Here is an 18,514-nt window from a genome sequence, read left to right as displayed (position 1 = left end):
TAGAAGCATTAGCATTTCGTTACACTCGAAATAACATCTGCAAACGATGTGTATGTGACCAATACAATTTGATTTGACTTGACATAGCAGTGTGGTGCGAGGACAACAACCTTTCCCTCAACATCAGCAATACAAAGGAGCTGAATGTGGACTACAGGAAATGGAGGGCTAAGCACACCCCCATCCACGGTGCTGTAGTGTACCGGGTCGAGAGCTTCAAGTTCCTCGGTGTCCACATCACTAAGGAATTTTAATGATCCACACACAGACCAACACAGTCGTGAAGAAGGCAACGTACAACACCATTCAGGAGGCTGAAAAGATTTGTCATGGGACCTAAGATCCTCAAAAGGTTCTACAGCTCTATTGAGAGAATCTTGACTAACTGCATCACCGCTTGGTATGGCAACTGCTTGGCATCCGACCGCAAGGCGCTGCAGAGAGTAGTGCGTAGAGCCCGGTATTTCACTGGGCACAGCTCCCTGCCATCCAGGACCTCTATATCAGGCTCAATTTTTTTCTAAAAATGTAGAAATGAACTGTTTTCACATATGTAAACAATGAGAGACAATGAAAATTAGGTTGAAAAGTGGTGGAGTTGCCCTTTAACTCTTTGCTATGAAATTTCAATCAAATTTTATAAATCCCTTTTTACATCAGCAGTTGTCATAAAGTCCTATATGTGATTCTGTGCATGTGGGAGTATTGAATCGACACTGCTTGGACAAAATTATAAACTGTATACTAGATGTTCACCTCCACATATATGGTGTAATGTAGAGACAATCAAACATTTTCAGAACATAAGAGTAGCATTTTTTATAACTTTATTTTATTTTTTTATAGATCTGTACAACCAAGAACCAAACCTTTGATGAGCCTCGCAAAAACTGACCTGTACATGTTAAATGCTCTGGGCAGGATTTCTTACTCATTTAAATAATCAAATGATTAATTATCTAGCTAAGCAAACACTTCAAACCAGTCCTACCAACAGAACAATGAGCGGTTTTGGAAGGGGTGAACCAAAAACAACAAAAAAACAAAAACATGTTCCCTTTGTTTCCAGTGTTATACAAAAGTCCAGTGAAATATCTTATTTACACAGACCTGCACAAGTCAAGAAATAATTCTAGTTCGATCAAGCATGATAGGAGTTTGGGTGACAGGACAGAAGGGTGTCATTTGGATCAATGGAGTAATTAATCTATACTGATTGTGACATAATCAAGCTGGAATCAAAGAGGAGAGGACATTGATTGAAATGGCTCTTTGAAACATGAAGTTAAGGGGCTGAAAATATCAAACAATATGGCTCCTGCTCCACGCCAGCTTTGGACTCTAACCCAAGCAAGCCATGACATGTAAATCCCTTGAACTGAACAAAAACATAAACCCAACATGCAACAATCTCAAAGATTTTACTGAGTTACAGTTCATAGAAGGAAATCAGTAAATTTAAATAAATTCATTAGCCCCTAATTTATGGATTTACATGACTGGGCAGGGGTGCAGCCATTGTTGGGCCTGGGAGGGCATAGGCCTCCCAGGCCCACCAGTCCCAGCCAATCAGAATAGTTTTTCCCCCCACAAAAGGGCACTATTACAGAAAGAAATTAAGAAACCAGATGTGGAGGTCCTGGGCTGGCGTGTTTACATGTGGTCTGTGGTTGTGAGGCCGGTTGGACGTACTGCCAAATTCTCTAAAACGATGTTGGAGGCGGCTTATGGTAGAGAAATTAACAAACTTCTCCGGCAACAGCTCAGTTGGACATTCCTGCAGTCAGCATGCCAATTGCACACTCCCTCAAAACTTGAGACATCTGTGGCATTGTGTTGTGTGAATAAAAACAGCACATTATAGTGGTCTTTTATTGTCCCCCAGCACAAGGTGCACCTGTGTAATGATCATGCTGTTTAATCAGCTTCTTGATATGCCACACTTGTCAGGTGGATTAATGATCTTGGCAAAGGAGAAATGCGCACTAACACGAATGGAAACAAACTTGTGCACAACATTTGAGAGAAATACGCTTTTTGTGCATATGGAACATTTCTGGGTTATTTTATTTCAGCTCATGGGACCAACATTTTACGTTTATATTTTTGTTCAGTATAGTAGCTAGAAGCCTTATTTCCTATGGTTCTAGAAACATTAACAGTTATCAGGTAGGGGAGATACAGTAAACACTGGACTGACTAATAACTGACTTTTAAAAACACCTTGCAACAGCTGCCTTCTGAACTAGCAGCATGTGCATCAACCTCATAACTAACCATTCCTGAAACATGGTTCAATCAATCCCACAAAATGTGTGAAATATATACTCTAGTAGCAAGGTTGATAAAGTGCAGTTAACCTATGTGATCAATATGTATAGGAGGTAAGTATTGTCATGTGGTTTACATGCCAACGTTGTCAAGTTTAATAGTAATGCAGGAATAGTCAAGCGAAACCATTAGGTACTATCCAAAATCTATCCTGGTTCTTAACTTCAATAAGACCAAGCAGAGGGACGGAAGCTGTCTTATTACCAGAGCAATTCAATTCGGGGGGGCGACGACAACACCACCCATCAGGAAAAATAAGCAGTTAAATATTTAAGTGTATTCTGTTCAATAAATGACAAAGCAATTAATTCCTATGCAAAACCCAACAAGACCAAAGCAGATATACAGTATGAAGCCATCTTTTACAATAATATCTGCAGTGTGAGAGACTGATTCTCATGGCTCACTTTCTCTATACTGCACTTTCATACGCTGCTGAGTGAAGAGGACCGGTACCGTCAAGGACCTAATTTCCCACAGTGCAAAGGGGCTACAAAAACAGTCAACCCTCGTGTTGTCAGCAAGACTTCATTTTGGATCGGTTAAACTGCTTGTAAGTATGGAAACTGCAACTGCACAAATGTAAAGTGTAATAATGTTACGGGGTAAAAGTATGTAGAAGAAAACACAGTGAAGACGATAAGAGGGACGCAGACCTGGGCAGGTTAACATGCATATTAGAAGACAGACTGATTTTAATATAAGCACTGGGCCTATCCTGACTGAGCAGGGCTAACGTAAGATGCTTTGTAAGAGTTCCTGGTCAGGTATCAGAGGCCTGTCCGTGGCTGTAGTGTTTCCACACACCAATGTTAACCGCACAGTGGTGTCCTCTCTCAAAATCCTTAGACAGTTGAACCAAGAGTTGCACGAGGCCCCTGGAGTCAGTCAAGAAGGGGGGGGTAGTGCACCCCTACCCTTCCATGTCATGTCCCAGACTACTCAACAACTCCAGTGCCAGACAACAGTAGTGGATCTGAAATGTAGTGGTGAGTGCATCAGCTTGAGATGCCAGGCAGGACAATGGATAGACGCTGAAGGCAACCAGCGATTGCATGGGGAAAGAGGGGTCAGTCTGGTCTGCTTGCAGGTCAGTTGGAGATCCCAGAAAAGGAAGCCCGTTTGGTTTCTCCATAAGGCCACAGTGTTGTACAGACTGGAGAGGCCAGGGCAGATGAGCAGGCCTTCACGCGACTCCTGGGATCCCGGTTCTGCACATTCTCCCAGTCACTCACCCAAGTCAGGTGGTCGGAGAAAGGAATCCCCCACCCTGTCCATTTCCTTGACTGTGGTTAGCGGCAAAAAAGCTGAGATCTACATTTGTCTCCACAGACGAGGGCGTCAGTCACAACCATGAATCCAGACGCCTTTCTTAGCCCCCCAGGCCTGTATGTCCACGGCTGTCATGATGAGACCAAATGGGGACTGGCTACTGCACTACGTACAATAATATAGAAACCCCCCACTCAGCCCAGTCTTTAAAGCCCAATTCCTTTCATATCACTATACAAGTGTATACATGTAATTACAGCTGATAGTGAGGTTAGTTCTCCATTGACACTGTTTCCTATTGAGTTGAGTTATACATCCACAGCATGATGAGAATCCACAGGCAAAGTCGTGGAGTGAAATGTCAGGTAGGACGAAAAATCAGATCGACCTTTAGTTACAATATAGATCTATTTTTAAAATGTACAAGTACTTTATTTTCCTTCTTTAAGTTATTTTGGTGTGTGGGGGAGGAGAGGGGAGTTGGCTTATTCTGAAGCAGTACTTCATATTTTTTCTGCATACAACCATTTTTATTTCTTTGTGAAATCTGGTGTAAAAAAGCCCCCCCAAAAAACAAATTATTCCCAAATCCAGTGGTTGTGTTGTTCCATTGAAGTGTTATGGGTGTTTCTGGAGGGCTGGTTGGGTCAGACTCCAGAGATTAGGTCAGAAGAAGGGATCTAGGAGGGGTGTGGTAAAACTGAGAAGGGGTTGATGGGTGGGGGGCAGCGAGGTTCAAAAGCTGTCCACCCAGGTACCCAACACTCGCTCTGCCAGCGTGCGGTTAACTGATACCAGCTGGATGGAAATGGAGAGAAAGATAGATTCATCATATTAGTGTAAAATAACAATTGATACCGAGTGGTTTTCCAGCCAACAGAATGTTTAGGTGAAAATGTCTTGCATTGTTAAATACAGACGCTTATGAACCATACACCACAATGAAAGAAAATCCACTTCACCAAATAGAAATGCTTACAATTACACTGAAATAATTCAAACACTTTGTCGAAACTTCCAAAAAAGTAAACAATTTCATGCCAAATCCCATGATCGCCGTACCTCTTCTCCAACCATGTTCCACATCTGGACCAATGGGAGACCAGTGTTGTTGTCGTAGTTTGTGACCTGGAAGAAAGGAAACAGCCAGAAGAGCAACCAATTACCTTCTGTGGAGCGTACAGTACAGTATAGTGCAGTACAGTAGAGTGCAGTATAGTACAGTATAGTATTGCATTAAAGTACAGTATAGTACAGTGCATTAAAGTACAGTATATTAAAGTACAGTATAGTACAGTGCATTAAAGTACAGTATAGTACAGTGTCTTCCAGTTAGCTGCCTGGTGCTGGATGCTGTATTTTTGGTACCTGTGCAAGCAGTGCTACCCCTCTCGTCATCTCCTCCAGTGCAGAGGAGGCCTCGGTTGAAAAGCTCTTCTCTCCTGTGGATGGATGCATTTACAGACTTGTTAACATAAATGACAACAGCAGATTCGATGACCTTCCACAGGCAGGCTGACTTTGGAACAGTTTGACATTCAATTGGGAAAGTTTCTTGATTTTGGAGAGTGTCCTTGAGAATAAGACATCTATCGCAAGTAAACTGTACCATGTCATTTTATTTAGCTATTTGACATGATCAATTGTAATGTGATACCATGTCATTTTATTTAGCTATTTGATGTTACCTGGAAGGGGGGCGATGTTGTCCAGTAATACTTCTGCACCTTGGAACGGTAATGTTACGAAGTCTGACCTGAAAAGACAGATTTTAGAGCATTCAGTCAGTGTGCAGAAAGACACACCATCCCTTCTTACATAACATTCCGTTCTCTCTAAATATGACAACTTTTTGACCAGAGGGGGGCACAATTTCATAACAAAAAGGGTTGAATGAATACTATTATTTTTTTGGGGACTTATATTTAACTAGGCAAGTCAGTTAAGAACATTCTTATTTACAATGACGGGCTACTATACCTAGCAGGACTGGTGTCCATTTTACCTAAACAAGTCAACTTCGGAAAGAAATGAAGGAAAATGGAATGAAAACAGCTTTGAAAGTATGGAAATGGAAATGAAAAAAGTATGGAAAAGTATGGAGTTCTTCTGAATTCCAGTTCTGACAACTTTCTCTGAATAGACTTGAGTTGGAAAGAAATTGCCCGCAACTCTGAAAATGTGCATCAACTAGACATGCTTTTTCAGCCTTCAGAGTCTGAGGGCTCACCTTATTTGCCGTAGTGTGTCAATCTTCACTCGGTCATAGCCGCCGTAGTCCACATATCGGATCTCAACCTCGCTGGTCTCTTTGTAGAAGGAGATGACCTGGGCTCTCCACCAGGCTCCCTCTACCGCCGGCGCCGCACAGATCACCCCCACTGAGACAGAGAGAGGGTAAGCATCGAGTCTGGATTACACACACAAAGCTGGTTCAAAAGACATCCATCCATGCACGTCCCTCCTTGGGGGTCTCTTACCCTCAGCAGGCGAGGGCAGGGTGGGTGTCTCTGGCTGGGAGTAACACAGGAACATCTGCTGGTCCAGGCTGCGCAGGGCGTGGTACGTAGGGTGTGTGTGCTGCTGGACGAAGAGGTGACCCGCCGATACAATGTTCACTACGATCACCTCCACGGTTACACCGCTGGGGAGCAGGAGCTGAGAGAAGAAACAGAGTTAAGTTAACAACTTTCAAATGAGAAGCCATAAGGGCAGACATCTCATTCTTTATGTTAAACCACTTTCTTTCAAATCAATTAGCAGCACCTTAACTGTCGTGCAAATAAAGCATGTTTGAACAGATTTGAGAGACGGAGAGAGACAGAAAGACAGAGACCGAGAGAAGGGAACCCTGCACAACCCTCCAGGCTCTCTAGGTACCATGCTTACCCAGGACGTCATGGGCAGCGAGGGCAGCGTGAGCGGCAGAGGTGGGGGGGCATAGAGGTTGGTCAGGTTCAAATCCTTAAACTTCTTCCCGATCAGGGACAATGCTTTGTCCACCTGCTGCTGGGAGCCTAGTAGGGACACACATTAAAACAGCAGAATTCTACTACCAGTACACTATCTAGAGCCAAGTGACTCATTTGCTCCTGACAGGAGAGGACTACCCCACTCACCCTCTATGTGGCAGATCTGGAACTCTTGAGTGTAAGGCAGGGTGGAGATGTAGATCTTTGCACCAGAGCTTTGCTTCAGGAAGCTCACGTATCGCCCCTGTTTCCCAATTAACCGACCCACCAGATGCTGAGAGATCGAGAGAACAGAAACGGAAGAAGACATTACAAGGAGATATTGGGTTAGAATGAATGTGATAAGAGACTAATTTCTAAGGAACTAGTGGATTTTCCTCTGAATAGTAGTCAAGTCTCTGGGTGTGGGTGTTGGGATGGAGCAGGCTCACCTTTGGCACCTCAATCTCCCAAACGATAAGTTCAGAGCCCAGAGCCATGGCAGGGCTGCCACTACTGTCCCTAGCCCCCATGGTGCAGCCACTATCCACCGAGTCCATACTGTTCACATCCGAGCCTGAACACATCCAGACACACACACAGTCCTGAGTCAGACAGGTCTTTTACCAACTCACAATTACTCATCCAAACATGACTGGAGTCTAACCTAAACATGTACCCTAAAAAACAAAAACTGGATAAATGTAAAAAAATAAAATAAAATAAAGATAGACACCTGCACATTTACACACACAACTCAAAGTTTAAGACACATACACCCGATCACCCACCCCACACATAAGTCATTGAGCTGTTAATCAAACAAATCACACAAAGGGCATACGGCCACTAACCCAACATTAATCCAAAGTCCACCCACACGTGCACACCACTATGGCTCTTACCAGGAATATCTGATCACAGTCCTGCTCTGACAGACCAGAAACACAATGACACCTTCACTGGACTGTTATGAGTCTTCACCTTCTGTGTGACCACAAACCTTTTCAAGAACACCCAGCAGGCTTTAGGTGTGGTTCTTCCCGTTTGTGACATCACAACTTGCCCCCTAAGCAAAAAGTACAGCTCCCCAAACACAGCTAGAGTCCCTACAGCCTCAGGGTGGTATCTAGTCTAAACACAGCTAGAGTTCCTATATCCTCAGGGTGGTATCTAGTAGAAACACAGCTAGAGTCCCTATAGCCTCAGGGTGGTATCTAGTAGAAACACAGCTAGAGTCCCTACAGCCTCAGGGTGGTATCTAGTAGAAACACAGCTAGAGTCCCTATAGCCTCAGGGTGGTATCTAGTCGAAACACAGCTAGAGTCCCTATAGCCTCAGGGTGGTATCTAGTCGAAACACAGCTAGAGTCCCTATATCCTCAGGGTGGTATCTAGTCGAAACACAGCTAGAGTCCCTATATCCTCAGGGTGGTATCTAGTCGAAACACAGCTAGAGTCCCTATATCCTCAGGGTGGTATCTAGTCGAAACACAGCTAGAGTCCCTATATCCTCAGGGTGGTATCTAGTAGAAACACAGCTAGAGTCCCTATATCCTCAGGGTGGTATCTAGTAGAAACACAGCTAGAGTCCCTATATCCTCAGGGTGGTATCTAGTAGAAACACAGCTAGAGTCCCTATATCCTCAGGGTGGTATCTAGTCGAAACACAGCTAGAGTCCCTATATCCTCAGGGTGGTATCTAGTCGAAACACAGCTAGAGTCCCTATATCCTCAGGGTGGTATCTAGTCGAAACACAGCTAGAGTCCCTATATCCTCAGGGTGGTATCTAGTAGAAACACAGCTAGAGTCCCTATATCCTCAGGGTGGTATCTAGTAGAAACACAGCTAGAGTCCCTATATCCTCAGGGTGGTATCTAGTAGAAACACAGCTAGAGTCCCTATATCCTCAGGGTGGTATCTAGTAGAAACACAGCTAGAGTCCCTATAGCCTCAGGGTGGTATCTAGTAGAAACACAGCTAGAGTCCCTATATCCTCAGGGTGGTATCTAGTAGAAACACAGCTAGAGTCCCTATAGCCTCAGGGTGGTATCTAGTAGAAACACAGCTAGAGTCCCTATATCCTCAGGGTGGTATCTAGTAGAAACACAGCTAGAGTCCCTATATCCTCAGGGTGGTATCTAGTAGAAACACAGCTAGAGTCCCTATATCCTCAGGGTAGTATCTAGTAGAAACACAGCTAGAGTCCCTATAGCCTCAGGGTGGTATCTAGTAGAAACACAGCTAGAGTCCCTATAGCCTCAGGGTGGTATCTAGTAGAAACACAGCTAGAGTCCCTACAGCCTCAGGGTGGTATCTAGTAGAAACACAGCTAGAGTCCCTATAGCCTCAGGGTGGTATCTAGTAGAAACACAGCTAGAGTCCCTATAGCCTCAGGGTGGTATCTAGTCGAAACACAGCTAGAGTCCCTACAGCCTCAGGGTGGTATCTAGTAGAAACACAGCTAGAGTCCCTATAGCCTCATGGTGGTATCTAGTAGAAACACAGCTAGAGTCCCTATAGCCTCAGGGTGGTAAGTAGTAAAACAGCATCTAAAGACTAACTTCAACCTACACTATGAAGGGTAACTAGCCACCACACTGTTCTGTATTAGCCACCATCAACAGCAAAGAACATTAAGTAAAGAATACTATCACCTCAACTGTATGCTTTTTCTTTTGCTGGTGGCAGACTAGCTAGTAGTCACAACATGATTCTGCAAGCATTTCTTAGATGGGCCAAAACAAGTTGCCCACTTCAGACATTTACTCTTACAGCTACTATTTGGCGATCTCATTAGTTAGAATTGGAAAGGTACAGCACAGAAGCAGAGACCATTAAATTCCCTAGCCACAATTCACACAGACTTGCCTACTTCTGAATAGTTATTTTACCAGATCTAAGACCAAAGCCGGTGACTTTCCAAATGATAGTCCATGCAATCAAATATTCCCCTCAGCTTTTTAATGTTGTTAGATGTAATCTAATGTTGAACAAAGGGCTCTCTGTGATGACACAGAAGGCACTCTTGTTCTGCCCTTAGTTTGCCCCAATGTCTGGAGAAACTACAAATAATGAAAAAGGAGGCCTTAGTTCCACGTAGGGAAGAGAGACCCTACGACAGAAGAGAGTCAATGAGTGTGTTCTGAGCCTCCATCACACGCTGTTTGGGAATTTGAGCAGCAGAGAGGAGCCATGTGTAGATCAGTGCTGCTATGAGCCTGACTCTACTACATGGTGTGGTCTGTAATCCTACCTCCAGACTGATCGGTCTCAGTCTCACTCATCCCGTGAGAACCGTTCCTCAGGGCCATCCCGTTGAGCCTCTTCGCCACTTCGCCAACAGCCCCCAGCACATGGCCTGGTAGGGCTGCCATCACTTGTTCCGTGGGCACTACCTCTTCTGGGGCCTGGCGCAGACCACCCTCCCCCTCAGACATCCCTGACACCTGGATCAGATCCTCCTGGCTCTCCCTGCTCTGCTGGTCCTCAATGCTGACCCCATCCTCAGAGTGGCACGTACTGCAGGCTGAGTCCTCGGCCACCATCGCCCCTTCATTTCCCTTCAGTTTGTCCAGGTTGACAGGTACGCTGCTGGCCTCACGCCTCCCCTCCTGCGAGGATGCTGCTGCTGCCGCCCAGGGGTTATTCAGTGCGTTTGCTGTCCCCATTGGCTCCCATGCCGGGGCGAGCGGGCAACCGTTGGGCATCCCTTCTTTCTGCTGCGCTCTCCACTCCGTCTCAGCGTGGCTTATTGGGGAGGGCCCTTCCTCCATGTTCCTTGTGAGTGGCTCTTGCTCAGAGCATGGCCTCCCATTGGCCAGCGGGGTGCTTCTGCAGCAGGGCTCAGCAGCGGATTGGCCGAGCCAGGTGTCTGGACAGGAGGTAACACTGAGGACCTCCTGGGTGGCTGCCCAGATGACCTCAGTGATCAGACCTGCTGCCAGGTCCTCCAGCTCCTCGCTGCTGCAGGGGCCCCCGTTCTCCTGCTGGGGGCCTTGGGCTGGGAAGGCCGAAGTACTAGTCACAACAGCATGGTAGCCCTGCGAAGATGTGGGGGTCTCTGGGAAAAGAGGCTCATGTGTGACTACTTTCAGTGCCTGGGCCGGTGTCTCAGCTGGGATGAAGGACGAGGAGGGCAGCTCATCTTTGGTACTGCTGGAGGGGACCAGGAGGGCATCTTTAGCCACCAGCTCCACTTGTAGGTTCTGGGTGAAGGCCACTGCTGCCTCATGTGCTGCTGCCACCTCCCCCTCTGGCTCAGGCCTCTCTGCATTCATCAGGTCTGCTGCTGTGGAGGAACTAGTCGTGGCATGGGCCTTCTGGGAGAGTACAAGTGCTTCTGATGCTGTGGCCTCCTTCACTGAAGCAGGGACCTGCTCAGTAAACGTTGATTTCACCAGCTTTGTAACATAGGCAATGGCGACTGGCGGTCTCTGCCCAGTGGCTCCGTGTTCTCCCTGGAGAGCCCAGCTCTCCTTCCTGGTCTGTGTTGGTAAGGGTGAGGCTGCAGGAGAAGAACTGTTCCTGGGTGTCTGTTGGCACCTATCTACACAAGGGTCTGTGACTGCGTTGACTCTGTCTGGGTGGTGGGAGGTCCTCTCTGTAGGTGAACGTGTACTCTGTACCTCTACTGCCTGGGCCTTAATGGCCGGGATGTGAATCTGTGCTACGACCTCCTGTTCTGTTGACCTTTGCCCTTTGGCCTTGGATGGTCTGACTCTGCCGCTGGCTGTTCTCTCTCTGCAGCTGCTGGTTGTGGGGGTAGTGGCTTTGGCGCAGAGGGACACTATCCCTTTCTCTACCAGGCCGTTGCTGCCGTCACTGGGGGCCGGGGATGCCAGCAGGCCCATGGCCGCTGCCCCCTCCTCACTGTCATGGTTGGTGATTCGCTCTTTCTTGCGTGAGATGTACCACCACCAGCCTATAAGCGCCAGCACTCCAGGCAGCGTGTACGGGACAATAGACCGGAACCTCAGTGGCATCTCCTCAGGACCCTAGCAGCTACACCTGTAGAGCGAGAGGGAGAAAGAGAGCGAGAAAGGCTGAGGTTAGCTTACTGGAGGGAGAACTGTGAGTCTTTCAGTTTCACTCATTTGGAGTGCAGGATTATAGTGTCAAACAAGATATTCAAGTTAAGACAAAGTGGCTAACATTTTGAATAGCCTAAGTGTCTCATTTGACACACACCCCAAAAAATGGCATAATAAGCCTGGGTAATATAGTGTAAAGACCATAGCAGGTATTCTATAGTGTGTGTAATCACACCCACAGCAACTAGAAGGGTGTGTGAGTGGCAAATAGATTCCAAATGCATCAGCCCTGTTCACACAGCTTTGACAATAAGCACGGCACTGGGAGAACAACATGTGATGGTCAAAAGGAAACTGTCCTATGGTAGCTTTGCCAAAAAAAGACTTACCAAAAAGGCTTTAAGGAAATAAATGCTTTAAAAACTATCAGGGCAGTTAACAGGTGGGAGCAGAGCTTCAAAGAAACGACTGAAATGAAGCCTGATAAGACGTTACTCCTGAGAATAGGCCTAGACTAACAAATGACTTACAGTAAAGTAGTGAAATCATTCCTGCAAATTATTTTTCTCATGCCACACAACTTGAATTGATGAACTGCATAATGCTATGGGATACATAAAACACTGAAGACACAGCACTTTTGTCAACAGCTCCCGGTGAAGAAAGACAACAGCCTGAACCTAACATACATGTATGCCTATAAAAGCCCCATACTAGACATAGGTCACACCATGGTTTTCTATTGCCTCGTTGTGAAATGTTCAAAGACAGAAAAACCCATTCCCGTGGCTTAGAAGTAATATTTGTTTCTACTTGTGAATCAAAACAAGCTGCAACACAAAGATCTAGTTTTTAGCAGGAGGAGCGGCTGTGCCACCATCAGGGCTAATGTTTAACCTCCCTGTACCTACTGGGCATGTCCAGCTCCTCCACTGCTGATTGGTCAAAGCACTCCATACTAAAAAAATGAAGTCTGTGCATGCCTTTCCTTAACAGACCGAGAGCAGGTCCAGCCTGTAGAAGGAAGGAACACCCCCCCTCCCTTCTTTCACCAAGCCTACTAGGGTGTGTGGCAGCTGGGCTTCCACTGCCCCTGAGCAAGCACCAATACACACACACATACGAGCCAGGTCTGATCACCATGAACATGGACTTTGAACTATGTGTTCTGCGCGTTCCAGGCCACTGTAAAGCTGGAATTGACAGAGTCAGTCTGCACTGTACAGGTAGACAGCCAGGGCCCATGATAGCCTATATGAATGTGAACTGTGTGTGAGGAGGCTCTAGTCACTGGGATTTTAACCATATTTCAGTTTCTTCATACCCCAAAACTGAGGCAGACAGACCTTTCCAATGAGCAGAAAATTAGGGCTTTCCTCTGCCATTTGTATGCGTCCATCACGTATTTCACCTGATGGAGGGACCTATAAGAGGCTTGTTGATGAATGACATAGGATTATAGGTGAATGGTGGGCTGCCCTAAAAATGACTCAGGTAAAGATGTTGATGCGCAGGGGAAAAACAGGTAGCCTTCAAATGCCTCCAGAGAAACCAAAATCAGGGTTGTTTCCAGTGGGGCAGAGAGATCAAAAATGAGGGTTTCTTAGACATGGTCACCAATGCTGTGTTTATACAGAGAGACCAATTTTGGTCTTTTAACCAATCACATCAGATAATTTTCAGAGCTGATCTGATTGGTCAAAAGACCAACTAGTAGGGGGAAAAAAGGATTGCCTGTGTCAACCCATTTCAAAACCTGTTCTCCCTTTGTCATGACCCAGTAGCTTCTCTATCAAAACAGAGCCTCGGTGGCATGTTCCATAGTGAATGACAAGGTGCTTGGACCTGGTTAGCAAATTATACATCCCTTGCTGTCCATTTCAATATTCTCTGTAGGCAAATTATATAGATTATTGTGTAGCTTCTATCATTAGCATACACTGAGTATACAAAACATTAAGAACACCTGATCTTCCATGAAAGACTGACCAGGTGAAAGCTATGATCTATTATTGATGTCACACTCACATCAGTGTAGATGAAGGGGAGGAGACAGGTTAAAGGATTTTTAGGCCTGGATTATGTATGTGTTCCATTCAGAGGGTCAATGGGCAAGACAAAATATTTAAGTGCCTTTAAACAGGGTATTGTTGTAGGTGCCAGGCGCAACGGTTTGTGTAATGTAATTTGGGCTGCCCAATTTAGTTGACTGTTTGGTAGACCAAGATTTCTTCAGTTAAGCAGTCGCAATTCACCTTTTTTTCATAGTGCACAAGACACCTGTCTGATTGGCACCTGTCTCAGTGGACTAATCCATTGCGGAGGCCACAGGGATGGCAGTCCATCACCCTAAAACATGTGAAATTGCATTATGTAAAAATAATGGTGCAACACTAAAAAAATCTAATATTTTATAAGAAATGCGCTTTCTTCTGAGTTAGATATGGTCGCCGTCCTTGGTTCTGAAACAATCTTCATTGCGCTGTAGAATTCGCACCTTTCCCTATGTTGCTACGTGCATAATAGCTAAGTTTACCAGCATATTGGGATTGACAACAATGCGGCGGAGGCAGCAGCGACGAGGAAATAGCTCTTGCCTTAGCCTAATTGTCTAAGAAAATTGAGTAAAGAGGAAACTCCAATTTAATCAGGTCTATAATCTAATAGCCTAACTGTTAAATGTGCTTGGCTTTAAAAATCCTCCAAATATAGCTAAAGAAATAAGACAGCTCCTGCTTGTCTGAGTATTTGTTTAATATCCTAGTGATTCTGTCAGCGCCAAGCCTCTCACAACGCCAAAATGTCAGATAAAGCAATTTCACAGATTCAGCTGTTTTTAAATCTTTGCTATGCTGTAATAAAAGCTTTACAATTTTTGGGGTTAGAACAGAATGGCATTACTTATTATTTAGTGTTGTTTACACTGTCCCAAACAGGCAGAAAAATATTGTAACAGCACCTGTTCGTCACATAATATGCACGCAGCTCTCACTCATATACCTTCCTTTTTCTTGATCTCCTTATTACAATTATTATCATGATCCTCATTATCATAAGTCATGTTGTTATCATTAGTAGGCTTTGTATAGCAGCCTAGCATAACCATCATCAAGTTGTAGGCCTAAGAGCGTCTCCTGTTTAGCCTTAATACCTTACTTAGGCTGATATTTCAATAAAAAGGCTACTGTATCAATCAATCATTAATTAATTCATGCCATCACACAGCATACTGGACATTCATGCTTTGAAATGCAATCAAGCATTTTAGTTTTAAAATTAAACAAAGGGAGCTTTGAATATTTTGCCTAAAAAATTAACTGCAATTCACAAATGCATGCAACTGTTTGTCTTCTGTAATAAAGGCTTTATATATATATTATTTTAAAGCAAATTAATGGGTGTGGTATATGGCTAATATACCACGGCTAAGGGCTGTTCTTATGCACAAAGCAACACCGAGTGCCTGGATACAGCCCTTAGCCGTAGTATATTGGCCAAATACCACATCCCCCCCCCCCCCCCCCGATATACCACGGCTGTCAGCCAATCAGCATTCAGGGCTCGAACCACCGAGTTTATAATTTTCGTTAGAACAGACTCTCTGGTACACTTATTTAATGTTGTTTACACTGTTCCAAATGGTCAGAAAAGTAATTATTGTAATCTAACAGCATCTGTTTGGCACAAAATACTCAAGCATACCCTCCATTTCTTGATCGCCATAACTACAGTACCAGTCAAGTTTGGACACAGCTACTCATTTAAGGTATTTTTACTATTTTTCTACATTGTAGAACACACACACAATACTATAAAAATCCGACATACCATGTCTGATTAAACAACGTGCTGGACCTTTTAATCACTTTATGTGCTGTACTCAAGGCTGGTTCACCATAGATTCCTCTCATTATGCAGACTAGTTTCACATGACAGACCCTATGTGAAGGTTCATGACACCGTGCTAGCCTTTTTTGTTAAAGATGCACTCCAGGCTCCTTTTCAACTAATTTAATCACCCGATTTACATAACCAAAGCCACTTTGTAATAGGTAGTCCAAGTATTCATGACATAGCACAAGATGGGGGTGGGCCTTTGCTCTTTATTTATATATGTTTTATTTAACTAGGCAAGTCAGCTAAGAACAAATTCTTATTTACAATGACGGCCTAGGAACAGTGGGTCAACTGCCTTGTTCAGGGGCAGAACGACAGATTTTTACCTTGTCAGCTCAGGGATTTGATCTGGCAACCTTTCGTTACTGGCCCAACGCTCTAACCACTAGGCTACCTGTGATCCTCTATTTTTCCCTCAAGCAAAGGGGAGGCCAGTGACATCAGAGTGCACTCATCAGACCAACTCCCTGAAGTATGCGTTTTGGGTACGATTACGTGTGTGTACTTATTTATACTTGGGATATTGTTTTTCAACAGGAAAAGTTCTGGAATGCAAAAAAAATAAATAAAACGAAAATCCAGTGTCATAAATTGTTCTGACATTCACCTTTGACAAGGTTAGAATAACGGCCAACTACACAAAGTTACTCCAGTACCTAATACAAGGATTTGGTTAGTCTTTCGCTCTGTGCACACCAACCAGGAAAAGTTCTGGAATGCAAAAAAAATTAATAAAACGAAAATCCAGTGTCATAAATTGTTCTGACATTCACCTTTGACAAGGTTAGAATAACGGCCAACTACACAAAGTTACTCCAGTACCTAATACAAGGATTTGGTTAGTCTTTCGCTCTGTGCACACCAACCATGTGTGCGTATTCCACTCCACACACAGCCTGCATATGCATGCCTAGCAGGCCTGACTGTAGACTCGAAAGAATCCAGATGAGATATGTACGACCTTGGAGGTAGACAAGGGAAGGGTCACTCGGCATTTGCTTTACACTTCACACACCATTCAATGCACCGAGCACGAGCAGTTTATTACACAGCGATGCTGCACTTGGAATACGAGGCAACCTTGCAACGCATACCTACGATAATAATGCTTCTCCCCCAGTCGAGAGATTTCTGGTCCGCAGTTGTAGGCTATCCTACGATAATTATTCCCATAGCAGTACTCTAAAATGCGGGACCATCAATAGTTAATTATAGGCCCTATAATAATAATTTTGTGATAGCGAATATTTAAATTACAGTTTGATTGCAAAACGACAGCGTCCCATAAAACCAGACCTCTGAATTAAAGTGTCAGGCTACAATTGCCTAGACGTTGCTACGGGGCTTCAGAAATAGCCTATGCACCGCTACTTGATAACCTACAGCAAGGCTATAGCTACACATTGTCATTCCAAAGCGGACTGACAAATGACGCGGTTAAATGTAGGCTAACTGGCAAAGTTTCGAGGCTCCCAGTGCTTGAGCAATAGCTGCATAATGTCTGGGCAAGGTAACTTGCTAGCTATGACCTACACATTGAGTGTAATAAAAACATGGTAGGCCGCTGCACTTGATGATTTACAATGTAACGTTATCAAGTTAGCCCTACACTATTGTAACAAACACGGATGAACCCGTTAAAAACCCATGGACCACGAGTTAAAAATCAAAACATTATTACATTCATGATTTAACCAAACATATAGTCGAGATCTTGGTGAAACAGTGCATTTACGTGCCTAATTCATTAAGCCACCATTAGAATACGGTTAGCCATCTTCGTTGAGTCTGAACTATGACTGACACCCCATTCAGTGTTGACGCTAGGCATGCGACAAACGGTTCCGCTACAATGTAGGGGCAATATCATTTAAATTGTGTCCTGGCAGAGAATCAAGACAGTAGTTCGTGACCAAACGTCGCATATATCTTGCATTATGATCTTGTCGTCATGTAGGCTAGCCTGGCAATGCTAGGCTAACTCTGCATCGTGGGCCTCGAAACCTTCACGTTAGCTTGCTAACTGGACATGATGGATAGCCACCTTGTTTGCTAGCAATTCACATGATCCGTCCAAGCAAACTCATACACACAAAATGGTGACTACAGACCACAAAATTAACATAAAATGTATATTTTGAGTCCGTTGTCATTTTAGAACGCAGAATAAACTACATAGTTCGATGTCTGCGTGAAAAATACACTCAATGACATGGGCTGCAGATTTCTAAAGTGGCAGAACATTTAAAACCCATTTAATAAAACAACGACTGTTCCATTTCTTGGAATGGAGCACTTAGTAGCGCAACATTGTAGCCAACCGGCTAAACAACTCGAGATATTTAGACAGACTACATATCAATCTGACATCTGTGGGCCCATGGCTGTCAATTTTACACTAACACTTTTGGATTATACTTACAGTATTTAAACGTCCACCGTGCCGCCACAGTGAATTAAATGATCGTGATATGTTACGTTTTCCGGGACCAACTCAATCCCAACGTGTTCCCCTACACTGTGTCTGTGTCTCTTTCTCTATCCTCCCCACGTGTTGACCGTCCAAGCACTAGACTCTAACAACAGACCTAACAGCTGATCAAACCTCGCGATAATGGTGCAGAAGAGAGACGACAATAGAGAAGGTAGTCTCGCGGAGTTAGACAGATGCAGTCAAGTTTTATCGTAATTAAGGACACAATTATCTCCCAGTAGTCCTTTAACTAAATAATGTAATTTGATATGAAACTGATGTCTTTGCAGTACATTGTCTCATTGGACACAACGAGAGAAGTCCAGTGGAGGCTGCTGGGAGGAGGACGGCACATAATGTCTGGAACGGAGTAAATGGAATGGCATCAAATACGAATCCATTAAATTCCGCTACAGCTAGTACCAATAGCCCGTCCTTCCCAATTAGTGCGCCGCCAACATGTGGGTTTATCTCAATAGCACTCTCCTTGCGTCCTCTCTCCTCGCCACCTTCTCAAAACCCATTGGATGAGAAAGCCAGAAGTCCCTGCCCTCTGA

At 44.5% G+C, this 18,514-nt stretch overlaps 1 protein-coding gene across 1 annotated transcript; it reads right to left on the bottom strand.

The window, feature by feature from the left end:
• Positions 1–3,771: 3,771 nt before the first annotated feature.
• Positions 3,772–18,319, bottom strand: LOC139549366 (A-kinase anchor protein 1, mitochondrial-like). The gene is made up of 11 exons (XM_071359807.1): positions 17,907–18,319; positions 9,811–11,564; positions 7,007–7,131; positions 6,723–6,849; positions 6,493–6,620; positions 6,084–6,261; positions 5,834–5,984; positions 5,292–5,359; positions 4,972–5,045; positions 4,666–4,731; positions 3,772–4,401 (listed from the first exon to the last, which is right to left on the bottom strand). Exons 2-11 carry the CDS (start codon positions 11,537–11,539, stop codon positions 4,339–4,341), a joined length of 2,709 nt encoding a protein of 902 aa, XP_071215908.1. The 5' UTR covers positions 11,540–11,564; positions 17,907–18,319; the 3' UTR covers positions 3,772–4,338.
• Between the last annotated feature and the right edge of the window lie 195 nt (positions 18,320–18,514).

This window comes from Salvelinus alpinus, chromosome 22, assembly GCF_045679555.1.
Source record: "Salvelinus alpinus chromosome 22, SLU_Salpinus.1, whole genome shotgun sequence".
NCBI lineage: Eukaryota > Metazoa > Chordata > Actinopteri > Salmoniformes > Salmonidae > Salvelinus > Salvelinus alpinus.
This window is presented reverse-complemented; position numbering and strand designations above follow the sequence as displayed.